Source organism: Ursus maritimus, unplaced genomic scaffold (assembly GCF_017311325.1).
Source record: "Ursus maritimus isolate PB19 unplaced genomic scaffold, ASM1731132v1 scaffold_13, whole genome shotgun sequence".
Lineage (NCBI taxonomy): Eukaryota > Metazoa > Chordata > Mammalia > Carnivora > Ursidae > Ursus > Ursus maritimus.
Window position 1 is genome coordinate 62413127 of NW_024423675.1, and position 23423 is coordinate 62436549.

At 43.9% G+C, this 23423-nt stretch overlaps 1 protein-coding gene across 2 annotated transcripts; it reads right to left on the reverse strand.

Moving 5' to 3' along the window:
• Positions 1 to 1952: 1952 nt before the first annotated feature.
• Positions 1953 to 22495, reverse strand: SOD2 (superoxide dismutase 2). 2 transcript variants are annotated; one of them, XM_040628018.1, is made up of 5 exons: positions 22333 to 22495; positions 21804 to 22006; positions 17858 to 17974; positions 16175 to 16354; positions 1953 to 2324 (listed from the first exon to the last, which is right to left on the reverse strand). In XM_040628018.1, the coding sequence occupies exons 1-5, from the start codon at positions 22464 to 22466 to the stop codon at positions 2317 to 2319; spliced, it is 642 nt and encodes a 213-aa protein (XP_040483952.1). In that variant the 5' UTR covers positions 22467 to 22495; the 3' UTR covers positions 1953 to 2316. The 2 variants fall into 2 exon arrangements, with proteins under 2 accessions (XP_040483952.1, XP_040483951.1); XM_040628017.1 differs by lacking the exon at positions 1953 to 2324 and adding an exon at positions 13772 to 14574 and having other exon boundaries at positions 22333 to 22494.
• Positions 22496 to 23423: the final 928 nt, after the last annotated feature.

Genomic DNA, 23423 nt, shown 5'->3' on the forward strand with positions numbered 1-23423 from the left:
TATTTGGTGCCCAAGCTCCCAACCACTGTTGTACTGCTCACCTGTTCAGCAAAGAAGGTCTACAGAAGAGTAATGCAGTGCACGTGAGCAGCGACCCAATGGTCTGCCGAGTCCAGGAATGATTTTTAGCAGATCTAGCCCAGTCTGGAGAACAGATGGACTCCATCACTTTTGTCATAATTATCAACCTAATAACAGCAAGGAAGAGGAAGCAGGGGATGGTGAGGGATCAGAGACTATCACTCATGAATGATCTCCACGTGATGTACTAAGCATTCATGCTTCATGTAAATGTCGAGAAATATTATTCCTTGATTTTTACAAATATTGGTCAGGTGAGAGTTTGGGGTTTTACTCTGAAAACTAAAGTGCAAATTGCCTACTGCAAAATATGGGCGGGTCCACACCCCTTCACTGTCCGCTGGGTTGAGGTAGGATTTGCAGAATAAACTCCAGTGTGCGTGAACAGAAAGCGGTTCACTCCACAGGAGGCGGCCCAGGGCCATCCTTTTCCCCACAGGACAGTTTCTGGGGCTGCTTTGAACGCACAGAAAAACAGACCCTTGAAGTCCTAGTTGCAGGTCATTAAGGATACCCACGATAATTCTCACCGAGCAAGTATTTTCAAATGAATAGTACCAAAAGCTATTTGTAACCATTGTTTAAAAAAAAAAAAAAAAAAAACGAGTAAAGGGCCAGCAATGTCTTGAAACATGTTAACCTTCCAAAAGAAGCTTAAATAAACTGGATGGACTGCTGTAGAGTGGTTAGCAATGAGCCTTTAAAATGACAATTTGGGTTTCCAAAGAGACTCTTAGCTCTGCTCTCTGACAATAATTGGATGTCTATTAAGACAACTTCTAGTTATTGATAATAAAGCCATGTCATCAACATATGGGACATGCTTCCTATTCCATTTTCCACAACCAAAAACACATGCCAGGTAAACAGAGGAAAATGCCAGACTGAACTCTGAGGAGAAACCAGCTAAAGGAAAAGGCTGTTGAGGGCACTCATTTGTAGATAGGCTGACCATGAGCCAGGGGTCAAGCCCTGTGAGAAGTGTTAGGGATACAAAATGAATAAAGACTAATTCCCACCTGGAGAAACATGAAGCCTCTTGGAGAACACAGGCCTGGAAGCCAATTATCACCATGTGAACCAGTACACACCAGAACAGAGGTGGGAGCAGACAGCATGTAAAGGACAGACCAGTTTGGCCTGGGGCATCAAAAAAGGACACGATCACACCAACTCTTAGAGAATAAGTGGATTTTCCCAGGAAGAAAAAGAGGTGGAAGGAACAAATGGAATATTTAAAGAAATAGGGATTGAGAATCATGACCCAGACAAATGTGATCACCTTCTCGAGGGAAGAAACTCCTTGGCAAAACGTGGGGGAAATAGGACCCGTGGGCAACATCATGGCAGACACCCACACACGGGTTCCCTCATCTGCACTTGGGTCCTCCTTAAAATGTCTGAAAACTAAGGATGGCATCTCTGAACCTAAATAAGTCAGAACAAAAGATTTGGAAAAAAGACATGACACAAGAACTTTTGCCTCAAGGAAATTTTTTTTCAAGGGGTGAGAAAGATGTGAACGGAAGCCAGTGAACTCAAATGGCATCCCACAGAAACTCACCGCAGGCGAAGTCGGAAGCTTCCAGATCTGAGCCTTCACAAGACTGTGCATGTAGGCTAACAACCCTGACCAACAGTATCGAAGTACAAAGCAAAGCAAAGGGTGTTTTTCTCACTATGGCCCTCTGCACAGAGTCCAGGATGTGGGGGCCTTCTAACGACACCTGTGGCAGGCTGTAAGGCACGTTCTCTGGATCGTCAGATGCCAGAGCCAAGGCCAGCCTTCTGATCTCCTGACCGGTGCAGACCGGTGGGGACCCAAGCCCAGAAGAGCCCCCATGCTTTATTTCATACGCTGCATCACCTTCTCAAAATTCTTAACAGTTTTATTTTTGAACTTGTGTTTTGGAAATGAAGTCTAACAAGACAACAGAGTCTAGAATACACACAGAGGAGATACGACAATACATGTCTGTCATTCCCTGATGTCCCCTACACAGGTGGCATCCGCCATGCCCCATGGGCGCAGGTTCCCGTGGACCCACTGGGACTTCAGTGAGACTCAAAGCCAGCGCACGGGAAACTCATTCCATCTGTGACTGACAGCTCTGAGAGTCACACTTTCCATCTGGACTAGAACTTGCTAGAAGACAATGGTGTTCTAAGAAAAACAAAAGATCACATTCTTCTTTGCTCGCGTTCTATTATGTGAGTCAACTAACTTTGCCGAAATTATGGACCTAGAAGGAAAAGGAAAGATATGACAATTGTCAGGGAGAAAGAAATATTCTTGTGGCCAAGATTCTTTTCATTGGACTAAGAATTAAATTGACACAAGACGTTAACAGGAGAAAAACAAAGGTTGATTACAAGGGCACGGAGGCCCAGGAATGAAACGGACACTGAAAGAAGTGACCCGGACAGACAGTTTTGATACTTTTTAGACAGAGACAATAAATCTGTGAGGAATTGACAGGACAAAGAGAATAACTTCCAGAGCTTCAGCTAGTAACAGAATTTGGGCCAGGGTAGTTAATTAGTAGAAAGTCACAAGAGTATATACAGCCTTCTGGGCTCCAAATTCCCCATCTGTGGTGATGGGATGTCCTGGTACAGGAAAGGCACCTGTCACATAGGAGATTTATCTCCTGCTGTCAGGGGGACAGGAGGGTCTGAGTGTCCTCGCACCCACCATCTCTCACGTCATCTGTATTTAAGACAATCTATATGTCACAGTGGCCCCTCTTGGGGAAGCCTGCCCGTGGTCCCCACACAATTCATAGGTCCTTTCCTTACGTCCCTCCTGGCTCATCAGCGAGCCTAAGCTGAGCAGACAGTGTTGATTGGATGTGCGCATAGCAGGAGGGGAAATAAAAGCAGGTAAGTCGGTTTTGCTCAGTGTTACAGCTGTTCTGCTAAGAACAAAATATGTGTGGCTGTGCAAAGTATGTATTATTCTAGGTGATTCCACACACAAAGTAAATGCTTTTATATTTGCACTGAAAACTGGCATTGCACAATACACAGATGAAGAGTAAAATTCATGCTAATAATTTAAATTTTAATTATTCTTTTCTTAGAGTGACATTAAATAGCAAATTAAAGAACATCATGGTAAGTCAAGAGAAGCTGTGGAAAACAGGAAAAAGCTTTATGTTTCAATACCCTAAACAGCACTTTTTTTCTGTTTTCTGGATAAGGGACATCACATTTTCCTTCTGCACTGGGACCCACAAATGACGTAGTCAGCTGTGGTGTGGACTCGTTGTTTCAGGATACACAGATACAGAAGAGTTGTAGATGTAATTGTCTGATATATACGTAGGTATTCTCATATATGTGTGTGCACATGTGCGTATCTATGTGTGTATATATATGTATGTGTGTGCCTATGACTGTGTGTGTCAATGTCTGCGTGTGGGGGGGGTGCATGTACACATACTCACACGCATAGTCATATATTCCTTAGCTCTGTCCAGCAAAAAGACCTGGGAGGAAGGACACTCCAAAAACAATGAGCTCATCTGGCTCCTCGATCTGGTTTCTAAATACCATTCTCCACTAAAGGAACCCAGAACTCTTAGGAGAAATGGCAGATGTGGGGCAAGGAAAGTACGATATGAACTTTGCACATGTTGTGCCAGAAATTAGTGATGGGGTGTGTCAAAAGGACACAGAAGTCACCTCCAAGCGGCTCTCAGTGACTAAATCTGAAACAATAGCCCACTAAATAAAACAGCAATTCATCGGCCCATACTGGTATAAATAAACGAGTGAGTGATTCAAAAATGTGATGATAAACATGCTATTCACATAGTCTCAGATTAGTCCCAAATTACCTCTTCAGCAGTTTTGTTAGTTACAAAGGGAACTAGAATGTCTTCGTGATGGACACGACCGCCAGACACCCCTGTAATCAAGTGGATGGAGGCACAGCAGCTGACCAGCCACGGCTCGGGCTGAGACCCTGTGCCCCCTGATGGGAAGCAGTGAAAAGAACACATATCACTTCTGTGATATTCCTGCCAAAGATGCATAAACTGAATCTCATGTGAGGACACAGATGTATGGAGGGACATTCTACAAAGTGACACCTGTAATCTTAAATGTATCAAGGTTATGGAAAACAAGGGAAGACTGTGGAACATTCCCAGCTTGAAGGATATTAGGAGACACGATAACTAAGTACAGGGGTGATTCTGGACTGGATCCCTGTGCTGTAAAGGGCATAATGGGGACAAGGGGTGAAAACGTGGACGGTACCTGAGAATCACAGGATAGTAACGTACGGTGGCTCATTTCCTGACTTCGAAAGCTCTCTAGCGGCTATGTAAAAGAACGTCCTTGACTGCAGGAAATACAGATACACTCTGTGGTGATGGGACATCACAGTAGCAACTTTCAAAAGATTCTGAGAAAAAACAAGGTTCTTGAACTATAATTACAACTTTTATGTAAATTTGAGATTGTTTCAAAAGAAAAAGAAAAGGGTTAAAATGGAAAAAAAAGTAAAAGATTATCTGTTCCCAAATGAACAAAACAAAAAAAGTCTCGTGCCTTTGGAGGCTTCCTCTAATACTGTCTCAACACTCTGAACCCACCGCTAGCTTTTAGCCGAGTGCATGAGAACGGGAAAGTGTGGGAATACTGCCACCTACTGGCAGAGAGCAAGTATATTTAGGGTAACGGGGGCGCCGCAGGGGGGACCATCCTGAGGTATCCTCTGCACTGGGGAGAACAGAGCTTTCTATGGGGACTGACTTTTAAAAACTGTCGGAGAGCAAGGGAAACAGGTCATTTAACCTTTAGGTCTGCCCAAGACTTCGATCTGACACGTGGAGCTGGTGACAGATGGCTCTTCAGGTTTCAGATGAGCCCAGGGCACGCTCTAGAATGAAGAGTTCAAGAGGAAGGGATACATTTACAGGGTAATTTTTCCATTCCCCACCATAGCCCCAGCAGCCTTGGAGAAGATGAATTCTCTGGGAAAGAGAAGAAATGATTATGCCCCAGGATAAGGTGCCAGGCCAGGTCCCAAGAAGAGAGAAGACCGCTCGCAGGATCTAAGCTCGCTCGCAGGGCAGTTTTGTGGGAGTGGAGCAGGTGACGCTTCACAGGAGAAGGCTGGATTCCAGCCCACACTCACCCTCCTGGTTCGATCTTTGTGGGGCACAGCCTGACAATCATTTGCAGAGGCCCTGGCTATTGGTAAGATTCTCCGCACAGTGGGGTGAACATTTAACCATCTAAGTTATTGGTTAATTTTGTGAAATTCCACTTCTACAAAATTAAACAAAGTCTCACTATAGGATCTAGCAATCACTCTCCTTGGTACTTACCCAAGTGAGTTGAAAACCGACATTCACACAAAAGCCTATGCAAAGATGTATATAGTGGCTTTATTCGTGACTGCCAAAACTTACAAGCAACCAAGATAAACTGTGGTTCATCCACACAGTGGAACGTCATTCAGCACTTAGAGAGAAGTGATCTATCAAGATATGAAAAGACATGGAGAGACCTTAAATGCATATTACTAAATGAAAGAAGCCAATGGGAAAAGGCTACATTCTGTATGATGCCAAGTGCGATATTCTAGAAAAGGCAAAACTATGGAGACAGTAAAAAAAATTAAAAATCAGCGGTTGCCAGAGGCTTGTGGGGATGGGAATGACGGGTGGAGCATGGAGGACTTTCAGGGCAATGAATCTATCTTGTATGATACTATAACGGTGGGAGCTTGTCATCGTATATTTCCCAAAATCAATAGAATACCCAACACTGAAGGCAAACTTAAACAACTGAGGACTTTGGGTGATTATGATTTGTCAACATAAGTTCATTGAATACAGTGCCTGTACTTCTCTGGTGAGGAATGTTGATAGCGGGAGAGGCTATGGGAGGTCCAGGGGATAAATGGGAAATCTCTGTACTTTCTGCTCAGTGTTGCTGTTAACATAAACGGCTCTAAAACATAAAGCCTAGGGGAGCCTGGGTGGCTCAGTCGGTCAAGCATCTGACTCTTGATCTCAGCTCAGATCTTGATGTCAGGGTCGTGAGGTCAAGCTCCGGGTTGGGCTTCATGCTGAGCATGGAGGCTACTTAAAAAATAAAATAAAATATAAAGTCTATTTTTTTTTAATTCTATCTCTATTTCACCGAAACCATAACGACACCCGAATATAGTCAAAGTGAAGAGAATAACAGATACAATCGCCCACTGTCCTTCCAGCCCTGAAAGTGCCACGAATTCTTGTGTTTGGGTTCAACTTTAACCTTTGAGGGGTTAAAAGGAACCCCTTACAAGTATTCGATTAAAACAAAATGTAAGTATGGATTTTGTCTATTTCCTACCTCTGTAATCAGGAAATAAGCAAGAAATCTTATATGGACAGATGGTAACTACACTATCGTGGTGAGCACTTCGTAACGCATATAATTGTCAAATCATGATGTTGTACAGCTGAAACTAATATAATGTTATATGTCAACTATACTTCAATTAAAATAAATAAAAGCACATATAAATAAGATAAAATATCACTCCAACCCAAGTGAATATTAATCAAGATATTATATTTCATTTGCACTTAGTTCAGGAGGAAGACAAACCAACAGGAACCATAGAGAATTTCTAGTCTGAGGGGTTTCAAACTGCCTTATGAGGACCCCCTGAGGGCCTGTCACATGAAGAGAAGAGCACCAACTACATGCTGGACACAGGGTCCAGAGATTCAGCTATGATTAGCACACAAGACCCTGCCTCCTTCAAGCTTTGGTCTAAAGCAGAGACGCAAGTAACAAACAGGTAAGAGAATAAATAGACAACCAAAGACTCTCCTGAGAAGGAAATACGTTAAATAGGACGGTTGGAGGCCTCTCTGAAGAAGTATAGCCATGTTGGAAAAGAGAGGAATCACTTCCCTGTGGTGGGAACAGCAGGTGCAAAGGCCCAAAGGCTGAGAAGAACTGAGAGGGGTCTGGGAAATGGTGAGGACAGGACCCAAGTGCAGGGAGTGGCAGGAGAGGGATAAGAGGTGAGGTTGAAAACTAGGGAAGAGCCAGACCATGCAAAGCCTTGAAGGTCTCGGGAAGAATTTTGGACTTTATCCTAACAGTAAAGGAATGACATTGCAGTTTTCAGCGGAAAAATGTGCACTTCTGGGATTATTCCAGTCGCTACACGAGAATAAGTTACAGGGATGCAAGTACGGAAGCGGAGAAGTGGGAGGCTCTTGGAGAAAATGCAGGTGGGAAAGTAGAGAAGTGAGAAGAAGAAAGACAAGACTTGCTGATAAACTGGACAATGAGAGACAGAAGACTGAGGGCAACTGAGGTTCTGCATTCAAGCCATCAGGACTCAGAAATGAGTGGACTGGGGAGTGGGCAGAACCCTGAGCTCTTCTTTGGTGGCCCTCATGGAGCAGTGAGGAAGTGAGCGGGGACTGTGTCCCACGAGCCTGGAGAGCAGAGCGGAGCCAGAACTGACAGCAGGCAGTGCGTTGGCTCCCAACAATGGTCCTGCTCAACTTGCCTAGGCAGAAGAAGTAATGAAACGAAGTTACATACAATAATTTCAATGAATTTTCTGCTCACGGAAGCAGTGAACCCAGGCACTGTCTTCAGACCACCAAGTTCAAAGACCTGACAGTGATAGTGGATCTCTGTCTCCGTCTCCATGGTTCAGCTCTTTCTGCCTCACTCACTGTCCTAATTCTGTTCCACCGTAGAGGACAAGATGCCACCATCTTGCAGGTTCTCCCAAACAGAAGTCCAAAGAAGGAAAACTACTTTTCCCACAACCCAGATGCTGAGGCTTAGAAAGATTCTCATTGACCCAGTTTGAGTCATGAGATTATCCCTAAACTGATTATGCGCCCAGACATGGAGAACTTGACCAGCCTGGTTCATACACCCACCCAGTGGGCCAAACTGGGGAGGGACGGGGGCAGAGCACAGGAGTAGACAGCCTTACCAAGCCATGATGGAACGAAAAGAAGTTGTTCCCCAAAGAATACCAGGATACTGTATCAGGCAGAAGGGGGAGACCCCTGCGTTATTAGAGTTAGTTGCTGTACTGAATCACAACATTTCTGCATCTTTCCACATTAAGACACTAGTTCTTGCTCCCATCATCTGGGTATTCTTCATCACGCAGCTCTCTTTGAAGCAACAATTCAAGGACACAGATTTTTTTCTCTTCTGCGTCTGTGCCATCTTCAACAAGTGGCTTCCAAGATAGTAGCATTCATGTCCAGCAAGCCAGCAGAAGGGACACAAGATTAGGAAGGCTTACCCAGTTCTTGACCACCTGCAGAAGCAGCCATGTGGCCCCATCATCACATAAGGAAGGCTTTGGAAAGTAGCTTCGGCCGAGGGGCCACTCCCCAGGAACGACCGTACACGACGGGGGGAAAGCCTAGACCTTAGGTGGTCAGAGGCCGTGTCTGCACAGGTGCTGAGGGGCAGAGGCAGCAGAGTCCCACCTCACGCAGCCCTGCAGCGGTCCTGCACAGGGGCGACAGGGTAAGTGTGTACTCCAGTCCACATTTCACAGTCACAAAGGGGCTCTGTTCATGGCTCTCCAGTCTAGGTGCACACTCAAGTCACCTGAGAAACTTGAAAAACTAAACCCTTGCCCGGACCGTTGGAATCAGAGTCTTCCATGGGTGAAGCCTGGGCATCATTGCTTTTGTAATTGAATGTGCGCTCAGGATTGAGAACCACTTCACGGAAATAAAGGAAAGACATGCAATAATTTTAAGAAATAAAGAGAGGAAACAACTTTGTCTTTTTTTTAAAAAAAATCCAGTCTTAAAAATTTGAGAGAAGAACTCTGATTAGCCCATCTTGAGACAAGTGGCCATCACTAGACCATGGACCATCACCAGAGGGGTGAGGTCATGAAGAACATGTCAAGCAAACCCACAGATGTTCCCCACAGTGTTCAGCACCCATCGGGCATGGTGTTGGATCATCAGAGGGGTGGGGCAGAACCCCGAATATGGCAGTGTGATCGGCAGAGGGGAAGTGGGAAAACACTGCCAGTACTTCCTGTTCAAGGAGTTTGCCTGGGAAGGGAAGATGTGACATAAGAGACCATTCCCAGCAGACCTAAGATGATGCATAAAGGAAAGGGGGTACAACTGAGGGAGAAAGCCCTGGAAAAGAGAGTCACTGTGTGAGAGGAGGTTGGGAATGCCTTGAGTGAGAAAATGGATCAAAGTACATGCTATGCCAGTAACAGTAAGAAGATGGTAGAGTAGAAGGATTCTAAGCTCACTTTGTCCCACAAATACAGCTAGATAACACCCACATCAGTGTAAATAATCCAGAGAATGACCCAAAGACTACCAGAACAGACTCCGCAGCTAAATGTAGAGAAGACGACACATCCAAGAAGGTAGGAAGGGCAGAGACACGACTGGGAACTACATGGACCTGCAGGACTGTGTGCAGGAGGGCAGCACGGGCAGGTGTGGAGGGGACAGCACCAGACCCTCGCACCAGTGCCCCAGGCAGGGGGGACCTGCACAGGGAAGACAGACCCCCGCAATATTTGGCTTTGAAAACCAGAGGGGTTGAATCTCATGAGTTCTTACAATCAGTGGAACTTCACACCTAGAACTTTAAAAATCGGTAGGCTCAGCTTTGGGAGAGCTGGGGGGGGCAAGAGGAAGCCAAGTCCCCACCCTTAATGGGACAGCACAACAAACAGCCGCAAGGAGATACAGCATAAAAGCAGCAGGTTGGAAAATGCCTGGCATATATGGGAAGGATAGTTGTGTGCTGGAGGGGCAGAGATCTTTAAGAGACTTCTCCAGGAACAAAGGAGCTGGCCTGCACTGTTTCCTTCCCCCAGCCCCCAACCCAGATACACAGACACCTGCAGGAACCAGCACACAACGAGAACACTCTTCCCCTAACTTGTTAACAGCATGCCCTGCCCCACGTGCTTCTTCAGATCCACTCCCTGCAACCCGCCAGCCAGGGCAGGAGTTTTGGGCGGCTGTAGGTCCCCTCCCACAGCAGACCCGCGCAAACCTTGCTAATACTGCGCCCTCCACCTCCGCATTCTGCAGACCTGCCTCCTCTAATATGCCCTTGACCAGAGCCCACCCAAACAGTGCCACAGCCTGGCAGTGTGCTGGAGTCAGCACCACTCTAAGTGATTCCTGCCAGCGGGAGAGGGGAAGAGAGCACATCAGTCTGACTTTGGCTCCAGCAATGGACTGGGGGCAGACATCTGATCTGACTGCAAGCTCTGCCCACCAATGAAAGCTTCTCAGGGGACAACGCGGGGAAAGCACCCTGCAGTTTGGTGCTACTGCATCTGTGGTAAATGCCCAGTCCGACTCAATCCAAGCCCAAGTCAGCCCCTGACCAGTCAACTGACACCACAGGGACCAAACACTGCCCGCAACAGGCAGACAGCCATTGCAGATGCCAGACTGAAGGCAAAAGTGGGTCAGCCACAACATCACATATGGGAGACACCCCTGAAGTGCCAGGTTCTCTGATGAAGAGGGGACACTACACTGCAGGGCACTACAGGACCCCTTCTTCGTAAGGCCACTACTTTCCAGAGCAAGAGATGAAGCTAACTTTCCTAACACATAGAAACAGACACAGAATTAGATGAAATGAGACAGAGGAATTTGTCCTAAATGAAAGAACAGGACAAAATCCCAGCAAGAGATAAGAAATGTGCCTGATAGAGAATTTAAATTAATGGTCATAAAGATACTCCCTGGACTTGAGAAAACAGTGGAGGACTTCAGTGAAACCCTTAACAAAGAGATAGAAAACATAAAAAAGAATGAATCAGAGATGAAGAACTCAATAATTGAAATTGAAAATACACTAAGTGGAATAAACAGTAGACTAGAGGAAGCCTCTGGAGGACAGATAATGGAAAGAAATCAAGCTGAAGAGGAAGGAGAAATAATAATAATAATAATAAATAAAAATAGACTTAAGGAACTCAGTGACATCATCAAGTGTAATAACATCTGCATTACACAGTCCAGGGAAAGATGCACCAGGTGAGCTCATACTTCCCAGTACAAATGGATAAAATACCACCTGCCCAGAACTTTATGGAAAAAAAGAAGTAAACAGCCTTTTATCACAAGATGTGCTGTATATAGTTAAGGCAATTTTTTTTTTTAAGATTTTATTTATTTGAAAGAGAGAGAGAATCTCAAGCAGACTCCCTGCTGAGCACAGAGCCTGACATGGGGCTCAACCTCATGACCCAAAGATCATGACCTGAGCTGAAACCAAGGGCCAGATGCCCAAACGACTGAACAGCCCAAGTGCCCCAAGACAATCTTCTATGTCTGGTTAGTATTGAAAGATGTTCTAACTTTATAATTTAGTATATAAAATACTATGTTATTACATTATCAGATGTTACTACAAATATGAATGAAGACTCCATATGCCTTCTGAGTTTTAAGAGTAAAAGTTCAACTACCTATCATTTGTTATCCCTGTCCCACAGAAAAGCAGTAAAAATGATAAAGCATTACAAGATTATTGTTTTGACACACAGGCATAATGCAGACCTCTTTTGAAAGTTGACAGATTCTTTTATTAACAATCAAAAAACTTCACACTTACAATAGGAAAATAAATGCTTCTCTAATGAATAATTAAATGAGAACTACCCAGGACCTTATAGGATGTTTAATGCATCCCAGGTTTGATATGTACCTTAGAACACAGGACATCAGCTTGCCCAGTCATTAGGTGTAACTGAAAATGAGAAACAGTGATTTATAAAACATTTACCTAAGCAGCTTTCCAAAGCAGTTGCTCCCCTGCAATTAAAACAGGAAATAAAATTTCTATTTAGACCTAGTCTGAGATGACTCATGATACACATCAATCTTAATTTTATCATCTTGATGTTACTTTTTAAAAGGTGTCCACCAGAAACTCAAATCTCATTTTCAGATCATGAATTTGAGGTGTGCAATAAGACTGTAATTTCTCAACATCGAAGTTTAATTATTACACAACAGTTCAAGCAGCAGATTCCACTGCAGACAGTATTTGTCTCGTGCCCTGTTTTCTTACAGCACTAACCACGTCGTGGTGTTTGAAGCACATTTAAGACTAGAGCAGGCACTGCTGGTTCAGTCACAAAAATCCCTCCTGGATGAACAATGAATGCTTGGTTCATCTCAGAAGAAATGGCTTTCACCTTTTCTATTTCTTTTCTATTATGAAAAAGCAGGGCTAAACAAAATCTTGACGTCTCATTTTCTGCTGGATGATTAAAATCTTTATCTGTAAATTATCTTAGTCTCTTAAGATCTGATGGGGAGGAAAAAAACAAAACCTTAGGGAAGAACAGCATGCTTTCCCTTGTTCCCTCAACACAAAATCAGAGCAAAAATAGAGCCCCATAGAAATTTCAACATTGAATTTTTTTGAAATCTTAAAGCTTAATAAAAGTCAAAGAGATTTATATGAGTCGGTAATCTCTGCATATCTGCTAGTTCAGTACAAACCAGGATCTGGCAGACTACTTGTATTCAAAAGCCCATCTTCCAGAAAGGTTCTATTTTTCTAAATGGTCTGTTTAAACAGAGTTCCCTGCCTTGCTTATACATATATGTGTGTATATATACGTACATACGTGCCTCTGTGTGCGTGTAGGTATGCGTGCATAGGTATGTATACATGGAGGCGGTAAGCACATGACTCTCATTTGCACTCCGTGGAAGTCACTTCACTGTGGTAGATGACGGATGGCAATCCTAGTCTCCCGTGTCTTCAATCCACAAGCACATACACAGTTATCACTAGTCTCATCAACACTGCTGACAATTCAGAAAGCCTAAAGACTTTCTAATTGAATTCTAAAGAATTCTAAAAGAAAAGTGCCTTAAATTTTTTTTAAACTTCAGTCTTCAATAATGAAACTGCTAAGTTACTCCATTTTTCCATGCAAAACATAGAATAAACTTAGGGAAAAAATAATATACTAATTTGGGAAAACATCTAGTTACTAAATAGGTTTAAGAAAAAAACCTATATAGAAAGAACATTCCCACAGAAGGTAAAACTATGTGGGTTGCTCATCACAGCATTATTTCAATAAATGATTAAAAAGCAATGAAATATTCAGTAACAGAACTGTAAATTAGGAAGTGTCCAATTGATAAATTATACTGCCACCAAAAATGAGGGAAATGATGGAACATGGAACATATGACAATGTTAAGCCAAATTACAAAAGGCTCCCTGCTCCATTTAAAGTCCCACCTGCAGGCACGAAACAGGAACACAATTTGACAGGCTGTCGCTGGATTATGGGTATTGTTTCCTTTATTTAAAGGACTATACAATATAAAGCTTCTATAGTGACCGTGCGTTTTTTAAAAGAAAAGATCAAAAATGATGGAATAACTCAAAACAAGTCTTTGAGAAGCAGTGTTTCTGGGCAGGGACAGGCCGCTGCCCACATCCAGAAACCAAGCACTCTGGGAAGGCGGCACCCGGCTCAGGCTGCCGCTCTGCAGAGGGGCACGCGTGAACAGGGAGGAAACGGGGGCCAAGGGCCTGGCCAGACGGTCTGTGGCCTCATTCCCAACATGCATTTTATCAACAAGGCCCGGATTTGTCCGTTTTGAGCAGGTACCTAACACATACTTCTATGTTGGATGACAAAATGTCACACACAAGTCTTTTTATTTCTCCCAACAGAAAAATTCAAACGCACGACGATTTCCTTTTTATAAATTAGAGCAATTCTCAATTTAGCAATCAAGTGACACGTTTTAAAAGACAAAATGGTGTTAACCCTGTGGAACATGTGACCAAAAATAATTAAAGGCCCATGGGTGATATCTACCACTAGGACTACGAGACAGAAGATTACTTACAAAAAGAGCCATTTTCAATAGAAAAACTGAACATTTCCCTTGGGAAACAAATTTAATCTTTTATCATTAAACGTGGGCAAAGGACCAGGTTTTCTACAAGTACAACAGAACAGGGGCAAAAGGCTTCCCCGGAGGCCCTAAGAGGATAGGGATGAGATCTTTCTGACGGCTTTATGGTGGCAATTACAACCTGCTGGCTGTTTCGGCTCTTGGAAGAAGATGTTCGATCAAAAGACTAAATCACACAAAGCACTTACTATTTTCATTGCCCAATAACAAAATTGGAAACCAAGAAGTTCATAGCATTAAATCGTGTTCATCAAACGCCTGAACAAGCCACGTTAAGAAATGCTACAGAAGAGCAGCGACCTGGCATACTACGGTACTCTGCACTACTACAAAAATAGTCGTGAAAAGCTTCTTTTGCTCAGTGTAATGATCATGTTTTACTTTTTGCAAGCCATGTATCTCTCCGTTACATTCTCCCAGTTGATTACATTCCAAATAGCTTTTAGGTAATCTGGTCTGACATTTTTATACTGAAGGTAATAAGCGTGCTCCCACACATCGATCCCCAGTAGTGGAATAAGACCTATTGGAGAGAAGGGGGGGAAAAAGCAAAAAGTATAAATTTTTCAATCTAAAACGTGACTGCATCTTCTCGACTTAAACTTTATCCCATGCACACAAAATTACCCTTCACAACATTCCCATCCATTTTTCAGTTTCTTTTACAAATAGGAAATTTGCTGAAGAATAAATATCCTATAAATTTTTTTTTAAACTTTACTCTTTGGAGGAAAATGTGATAAATAGTAAAAAATTTAAAACAGTTTGGAAAATTAAGTACGGTATTTTAAGGGCTGTTCTTAAAACACCACCAAATCTATCCATGAGCCAATTTTGGGGGGATCGATAAGGGTACCATGTTTGTGGGGGTGGTTGAGGACCTTCTGAAGCAGTCAGGGGAGTTTAAGGAGAACCCGCTCTGCTCCGAAGGCTACGAATGTTAGCCTCAGAGAATACAGAGCATTTATGAAACTCTAGCAGAAAGATTAAGTTAACAAAGAGAACTGAACAGGAGCAAAATAAAAGGGACACTCTTCTCAGAAATTAAATAGCATAAAGAAAGAAATACTTACGCAACACTCATTTTCAACAACTCTCAAACTAAAGGACAGCCCTCCTCTAGAAAAACAAGTACCAACCAGCAGGGCTTGAGCAGTGCGGGGGGGGGGGTCACTAATCATGTGGTACGAATATCAAGGTAACGAAGTTCATAAATGATTCTTTCCCTCTGTAAACTGCCATGACTTTCACGGATTTTCATTCCAATGGGCTTTCCTCAAGTGGAAGAGAAGCAGGTGTGGCCAGGGTTTACCTGGAAATCACAGCCTTGTCTGTCAGGCACCTTCAAAGATAGACCCGACTCTCTACAGCATTCTCCAGCATCTCAAGTTCCCAAAAGAACCGTTTAGATTCTGGCTAAATCTGACTACACCCAGGGAAGTGAGGTGCGTAAGCAAGTCTGCGGACATGTGCAGAGGCAGAAAATGTGGCCGAGAACTACTGGTGATTGACGCTGAGACGTCACTGCAGGTCTGTTACGTTGCAGATCAAAGTCCCAACGAACTGCTGGATGCCTTGTGACTACCTCCTAAAGACATTCTGCTCAATCCGGCTCAATGTGAGAAAGGATTTGGTGAGCCCAGCCTGGAGCTTCTAAACCAAATATTTTCCTATACCAAAACCAAAACCCCCAAAAGGCAGAAGTGTGGACATCTGAGCTCTAGCGCCACTCTGACTACAAGTGCTTGGCAGATGGAGAGTCCAAGGTCTGAGGTCAGACTCTGCTTCCAGGTCTTTTCCTCCTTTGTGGTGTTTATCTAATTTCAGTGTGTGTAATTATGTAAGCTGATACGCATTCTCTGTCAAATGAAGCAGTTTATGTTCAAAAACGTGTTTTGTTAATGTATCTGTAAAATTACATATGCTAATTTTAAAAAACATCAAGGGCTTGTAAAGCATTTTTGCTTACCTAAGACTCAGGGTATTATTAGCTGTTGAGATTTACTCACATTAGGACACACTCACAATAGGTTTAACCACTGTTCGTGTTCCTTATTTCAAGGTAAATACTTTACTGCGAACCATCCCCCACTAATGAATGTCCAACAATTTTCAAACCTAACCTGTTGTTCCTTGCAGCGGATCCTGGTTAGAACAAGCAGCAATCTGCAAGCGTCCCTGTTCCTTATTGAAACCAAGCCAACCCCAACCTGAGCCTTGGACGCCAACAGATACAGTGGTCAACTTCTCCTTAAATTTTTCGAAGGAACCAAAATCACGTTTGATGGCCTCCAGCAATTCCCCTATTTAAAAAAAAATCCAAAAACACCCACAAGTGAACAGATGGCAACAATAAACAATTTTACTACACGTATTAATATGTGCTTGTCATATTGCACAAGATACAACTAGACAACATGCAGAAGACATAACACAACCCAGTGAGCCTAGATGGCACCGCATTACTCCTTCCCCGACACTAGCATCACAAGGTCTCACAATTTTAATTCAGGTGTTTGTTACCGAACCATGTTAGAGGGATTTCTTCCCTCACTGTACTTTTTCCATTAACCTTCTTGTTTCCCTTCAACAGAAAATTTTACTTTGACTTCTACCCTACCTATTCTGTCTCAATTTGGGAATAAAATTTTATGGCTGTTATTTGGTTCTTCCCCAAGGCAGCCTAGATCTTTCCTATCACAATTATGTAATTTTAAAAAGAGTGATTTTTGTCTTTTATTACTGAACAAAGGGTACACTGTAAAAGCTACAGTCCTTTTATTCTGTAGCAATGTGAATATAATTCTAGATTGAGCACATCAACCAAATCAAGTAGGCCAAAAATATCACTGCTTTGATTCCACTGGTTTAAAAGTAGTTATCGATTATAAGCACAAATAATAAAGTGGTACAGATAACCCCAAGTGTCAGAGAACCAAGACGTGCTGGCTGAATACGGGCGTATCTGACGTTCTACTAAATCCCAAAGCCTCAGCTGCAGATCTAACGCAGAAATGCCCAGCTTCTCACATTTACTCTCCCATTTATCTTCCAAATGCAACCGCTTAGTACAAGTACCTAAGATGCCTTTTACAAAACAATTAAAAACAAACAAATAAATAAACCCACAGAAACTTAAGGTACATGCCCAAAGCCCAGAGACAAGAAGAGCTCTACTTATGCCCCAGAGCTTCCCTGGGATGAGGAGGGTAAGTAATTCAAGTCATCTGGGCCTCCACAGGAGACACAGGGAGTCAAGTAAACCAGCCAGAATGAACAACACCATTGGCTCTGTAGTCCCCTCATTTACCCTCCAGGGGTCCTGGAAAACCTAATTTTCTGGGACAACTGACTTTTTTTGTTAGGAAGAGTAGAAAATAATAGCAAAGGCACTATTCTAAGCATTTTACTTCCGGTAACTTATTTAATTTTCAAAACAGCTCTATTATGGTCCCTGTATCATACAGATGAAGAAAGTAGGTACAGAATAATTCAGTATCTTACCCAGCCCCAGATTGCTCAACTTTTCTAAAAACAGTTTACCAGTCTTATTCTAATGTAAAGTACAGTGCATTTCAACCAGAAGCTGACACCATATCTGACACTGTGTGTATATGTTTAAAAGCTGATGACATAACTTCCTGAATGTACTCTTCATTCCTTTGTCCCTTTCAAAATTACAACTTTGTTGTACTCCTTGCTATGAAAAATATACCACTATGATACCTCAGAATTAACATAAGAAAAGCAACTGTCATTCCCAACATGCACGAAAGGTAGCTAAGACTACACCAGTGTCTACCAACCTTTGGGTTCTCCACCACCCTTAGGGCTCAGGTTTGTCCAGAAGATGGAATGATTGATATGGCCTCCGCCATTGAACTTGAGCCCAGGCTGAAGAGCTACCTGAGCTGTAATGTCACCTGTAATAGAAAGAGGCAAACACACTTTTCAAAATTCTTACTTTTCAAACATTCTTTTTTTTTTTTTTTTTTTTACTTTTCAAACATTCTATACACCATTTTCTTTGTAAAACATCGGATAATTGGACTAGCTTATCTGTAACATCCCTATCGGTCCTAAAATTCCACAATTGCCACACACACACACACACACACACACAAAGATTTTCTTAAAAAATTATTTGTCCCAGTAGATTTTCAGTTCAATTAATAACATGCTGAACAACTCAGGAGAGGCCCAGCAGGGGGTGCAAAGCATGCAGAAAATTCTTCTCTGAGCTTCAAAGAACTCTAAGTTTTCTTGGATATTAAAGATTTCAGGGGCGCCTGGGTGGCTCAGTCATTATGCATCTGCCTTCGGCTCAGGTCATGATCCCAGGATCCTGGGATCGAGCCCCACATCGGGTTCCTTGCTCAGCGGGGAGTCTGCTTCTCACTCTGCCTGCTGCTCCCTGGTCATGCTTAGGAGAACGTACACATGCGCACGGGCTCTCTCTCCGTCAAATAATAAAACCTTTATAAATAAATAAATAAATAAATAAATAAATAAATAAATAAATAAATATTTCAGCAATAATGAGGAGAACAATGATAGAAAACTGAAATGCTGATACGTGTGGTTCCACATACAGACTAAATGGTAAATTTTCAGGGGCACCTGGCTGGCTCAGTCAGTACAGCATATGACTCTTGGTTTCAAGGTGGTGAGTCTGAGCCTCACAATGTGGGTAGAGATTACTAAAATTAAATAAATAAAAGTTTTTTAAAAATGGCAGATTTTCAGCTCTCATTTTCTAGATAGACAACTATTCATTGGGAAATAGTTCAATGTTACATCAACAAAGAATTCAGCATATTCAAAACTCAACTCCAGATTTTAAATCCCAAACTTACCCTCCAACGGCCTTCCCCATCCCAGCAAGTGTCAGCTGTTTTCTCAGGACATTTTTGATAACTTGGTCATTTCTTACTCCTTTCCCCACACACCACGTTCAACCCACCAACCTACCCACCAGCTCTACCTTTAAAAAAGACCCAGAACCCAATCCCCTCTTCCTACCTCTGGTGCAGACCAGCAGCGTAACCTACCTGCATCTGTGCCACCAGGCCGCACTGGTCCCCTGCTTCCACATGTGCCCCTTACACTCTGTTCTCAACACTGGCCACAGGGCTCCTCTGGACCCCACACTGACTGTGGCACTCCCATAGTCAAACCCTTCCAAAGGCTGCTCCCCTCTCATTCACAGTGAACCCCGAGTCTCTACAATCGGCTTCAGAGATGCATGTCGTCTGACCCTGTGCATTTCCTCGCTGGCCCAGCTCCAACCTTGCACTTACAAGAGCTCAGCCTGCTCCCAGTTTAGGGTTTCCACCGACTGCCGTTGCCTAGACTGGAATAGTCTTCCTGAAGATAACCTCGTGGCTCATTCCCACATTTCTCCTTCATGTCTCCACGGGCATGTCAACCTCATCAGTGAAGTCTTCTCAAGCCACAATATAAAATGGGCAATTCCCCACCACTTCCCCAACTTGTTTTTCTCGATAGGACTTACAGCCCTGGCATTCTACTACATATTTACTTGTCCGTCTCCCCAGTAGAACAAAAGCTCCAATAATAACAAGGACTTCTGTGCACTGCTGTGTCCCAGGGGCCAATATATTGCCTCCTACATACTAGGCACTCAGTGAATGTTGGATTGACTAGGTAACTAAACATATTAAATGGAGTTTTTATGGAAAAAAAATTAATTCTCTGATATCTATACTTAAAAAAGTCACATTTGAAACTTTTCTTCTACCTTGCTAAATAAGTAGGCAAAATAAAATACTCTTTTCCATGCCTTTAAGAAGCTAAGATTAACTATTAGGAAAAATGGCAATTCCCTTGTTCAATTAAGTCCCAAGTGCTTATTATTCACAAGACACTAAAAGACAAAATGGAAGACACAAAGAACCACTGAGAGCTCTGTGCTTAGGGAGTTTACATAATAGAAAAAGTTCTCTAATCTGCTCTCAGGGCATACCTCAGAGAGTAGGCACCGGCCAAGTGATCTCAAAATACACAGATCATACTGGAGAGTTGTTTTAAGATGCCAACTTCTTGTTCTTATTGTGTTCACAAAATAATTTTGTTATAGATCAGGGTCCCTCTTAGAAATTATTCTAGGAAAATCAACCTAAAAATAAATGTAGGTTTTGTATTGTTTTTATAAATCAACAGTAACTAAATTTTTCTAATGTGAAAGAAACATGCTTATTGAAAACCAGTTTAATAATCTCAATCTCTTAAAGTTTACTTCATCATTTTTAAATTTTAATATAGGGGTGCCTGGGTGGCTCAGTCAGTTAAGCACCTGCCTTTGGCTCAGATTGTGATCCCGGGGTCCTGGGATCAAGCTGCTCGGCAAGAGGTCTGCTTCTCCCTTTCCCTCTCCTCCCTGCTTGTGTTCTCTCTCTCTCAAATAAATAAATAAAACCTTTAAAATTAATGAATTAATTTTAATAAATCTGGGGGGGTGCCTGGCTGGCTCAGTCAGTAGAGCATGCGACTTGATCTCAGGGTTGTGAGTTCAAGCCCCACAATGGGCATAGAGTTTACATTAAAAATAAATAAATAAAATAAAAAATAAAATAAAATATTAATAATAACAGAAATGTGGAGGCTTTACTATCTGCTTTTAAAAATACTACTCTTAAGTTCAACATATTCTTTGGCTCCAATTCAATTTTTTTCCTGTTAAATACAATAAAAGTTAAATACTTCTGTTTGAAAAGTATTTATTTACCTACTTGTAATGAGACTGATGTTATTTCACTTAATACTTTTGCCCCAAATTTTCAAACATGAAAATTTGATTCTTCAATAGTCTTTAAAATATATAATTTTCTAAATAAAACTGCAGGTACTTGTTAATTTATAGTCAACATAACACAACATCATGTACGGCTTCTTTTTTTTCAGTAACTTTCATGAAAACAAGTAAAGGTGTGATTGCACAAGAAAAGGACTGAGATTAAGTTGTTTTTAAAATATTGAAAAGAAAGGTTCAAGTTGTCAGTTGTTGTCATGCAGGAAATAATTTCACAACTGGGATATTCCCCACCTTGTCATCATTACCACATCTTTCCCGAATCTGTTATTTTTCTGAAACCCTTTTCCCGTACAAATCACCAAACTTTCTCCCCGTACTCAAAGTTCCTGTCACAAACCTTCCAGAATGTGGCAACTTCCTCTGTTTTTGTTTAGCCAATTACCTCATGCAACCAGGCTGAAATACTACATTTTCCCACTAGATGCCCCCAGTCAACAAGATGTCACCGTCTGAAAATTACTCAACAAATTTCAGAGGACCTAAAGTCAATAAAAAGAAAATACATCTTTTAACTGGGCAGCTTATTAAGCAATACATGCCGTCAATTATTTTTCTCGCGCAAGCCACCGATTAATAGGCTGAAAAGTGTAATACGATTTTGTATAGATTCTCGTACACACACGCCCCCAGACACACACAAGTCCACACATTACTGGTTTTGTCAACTGGGCTCTTTAGGGAAAAAAAGTGTAAGTCCATATTATATCCTAATACTGAATTCTAAATATTAGTAGATACACACAAGCCTGTTTCAGTTTCCCATAAAATGATTGCTTTCCTTGTGAATTTTGACCCCATGTCAATTCCAGGACAAGCGCAGCCGCTCTCCTGAACCGAAGGGCACTGGTTCCCGAGGCCACGCCTCGCTGTCCCCTTTCCCCGTCCAGTCTCTCACGGGCAGGCTGCCCGGCACCTACCTTTCTCCAGCGCCTCCAGATACTTCTCCTCGATGGCATTCAGGTTGTTCACGTAGGTCGCGTGGTGCTTGCTGTGGTGCAGCTGCATGATCTGGGCGTTGATGTGAGGCTCCAGGGCGCCATAATCGTACGGCAAGTCGGGGAGGCTGTGCTTCTGCCTGGAACCCAGCGACCCCAGCGCCGGCACCAGCGTCCTGCTCGTGCTGGAAAAAGAGCAGACACAGACCGATTGGCTCACGTGTCTACGCAGACCCAGCGCCATCTGGGCCTTTCTACCGCTTGCTCGCCCGCCCTCCACATTCCCTGAAGCATTAACTAACGCAGCAGCCAGGACGCGCTCAGCCGACACCTGCCCTGAGGCAGGGCCGCCCGCCGCGTCCCCGCGACGCCGGGGCCCCGAAGGTGCCCTGGACCCGCCGCGCCGGCGCAGGCATGCAGGGAGCGGGGCCGGTGGAAGCGGCCGCCCGCGCCCCTTCGCCCTCAGGGCCGTGACCCGTCTCCGCTGCCCCACGCGGCCCGGGCGGCTCACCTGCGCGCTGCCCGGGACAACATGGTGAGCACTGCCGCCAGTCCGCGTCTCAAAGCCGCAGGCTCCGCGCCGACCGCCCGGCGTACACAAATACGCACCCCGCGCCGCGCCGCAAGGACACCGCCGTCCTCCATGGACTCCGCCCCCTGCGCCCGCCGCTCCCACGCCGGGGGGCGTGCGGCCCCAGGTCTGCCCTGCCAGAGCCAGTCCGCCCCTGAGCCCGGCGACGCGAGAAGGAGGGACATGAGGGAGCTGCCCCAGGGGGCTGGGGGAAAGCGGCGCCCACCCGCCCGCCTCTGGGCGTGGGACCAAAGGGAAGGCCGCGCTCTACCTCCCCCATGGTGGAAGATGGTACGGCCCGCAGCCCCGCCCCTTGGGGGCCCGCGGGGGGGCCTCAGCCTAAGGCCGGCGCAGCCCCGCCCCTTTGCTCCCGGCCGTCAGGGCCGCCGCGGGGTTCGGCGACCTCGCGGGTGGGAGGGCTGCGGTTTCCCTGAGTCACCCTGGCGCACCTAGCGGGCTAGGGAGGTTACTCAGGAAGGAGGGTCCTGGGCGCTAGTAAGGTGTAGAGCCAGTGCCCCTCCAACCGCTGCCCGGAGTGACTTTTCTTTCCGAGTGAATTTGACCTTGGGACCGGAGCCAGGACCAGGGCGGCCTGATAATAGTGTTCCTGAACGCCTGCAATGTGCCAGGGACTATGCTGCAGGGTTTATATGCATTTATCTTTATTTCACTCCTAGGGTAGGTATCGTTGACTCCAGACGACATTAATGAGCTCACTGAAGTTAATTAAGCAGGTTGCCCTGATCACATAGTAAGTAAAAGAGTGGATTAGAACCGAAAGTTAGTACTTCTTTATTACCAAGCCTTACCAGCCGGGTCCTGAGTGTTCAGAGTGACTTCCATGAACCAAAAGCTCAGGAGAATATTTTAAAAAGTACAACAGAAGATTCTTTCCTACTGTGTCTAACAGCCTAACGAGCTGTATCTAATGCTTTCTCAACAATTAAAAAACGATCCTGAATTGTGTGAATCCTCCCTGTGTAGAAGTTAGGAAAGACTTACACTATTATTAGCATAAGTTGGGTCCTTAT

What these genes read in the sequence shown, in the direction of transcription:
- SOD2 (XM_040628017.1), bottom strand. Translation starts at nt 22,466, where the DNA reads ATGGAGGACGGCGGTGTCCTTGCGGCGCGGCGCGGGGTGCGTATTTGT. An exon ending in TTGTCCCGGGCAGCGCGCAG is followed by an intron (nt 22,007 to 22,332) that starts GTGAGCCGCCCG and finishes CTCTTTTTCCAG; the next exon opens with CACGAGCAGGACGCTGGTGC. An exon ending in GGGTGGTGGAGAACCCAAAG is followed by an intron (nt 16,355 to 17,857) that starts GTTGGTAGACAC and finishes TTTTTTAAATAG; the next exon opens with GGGAATTGCTGGAGGCCATC.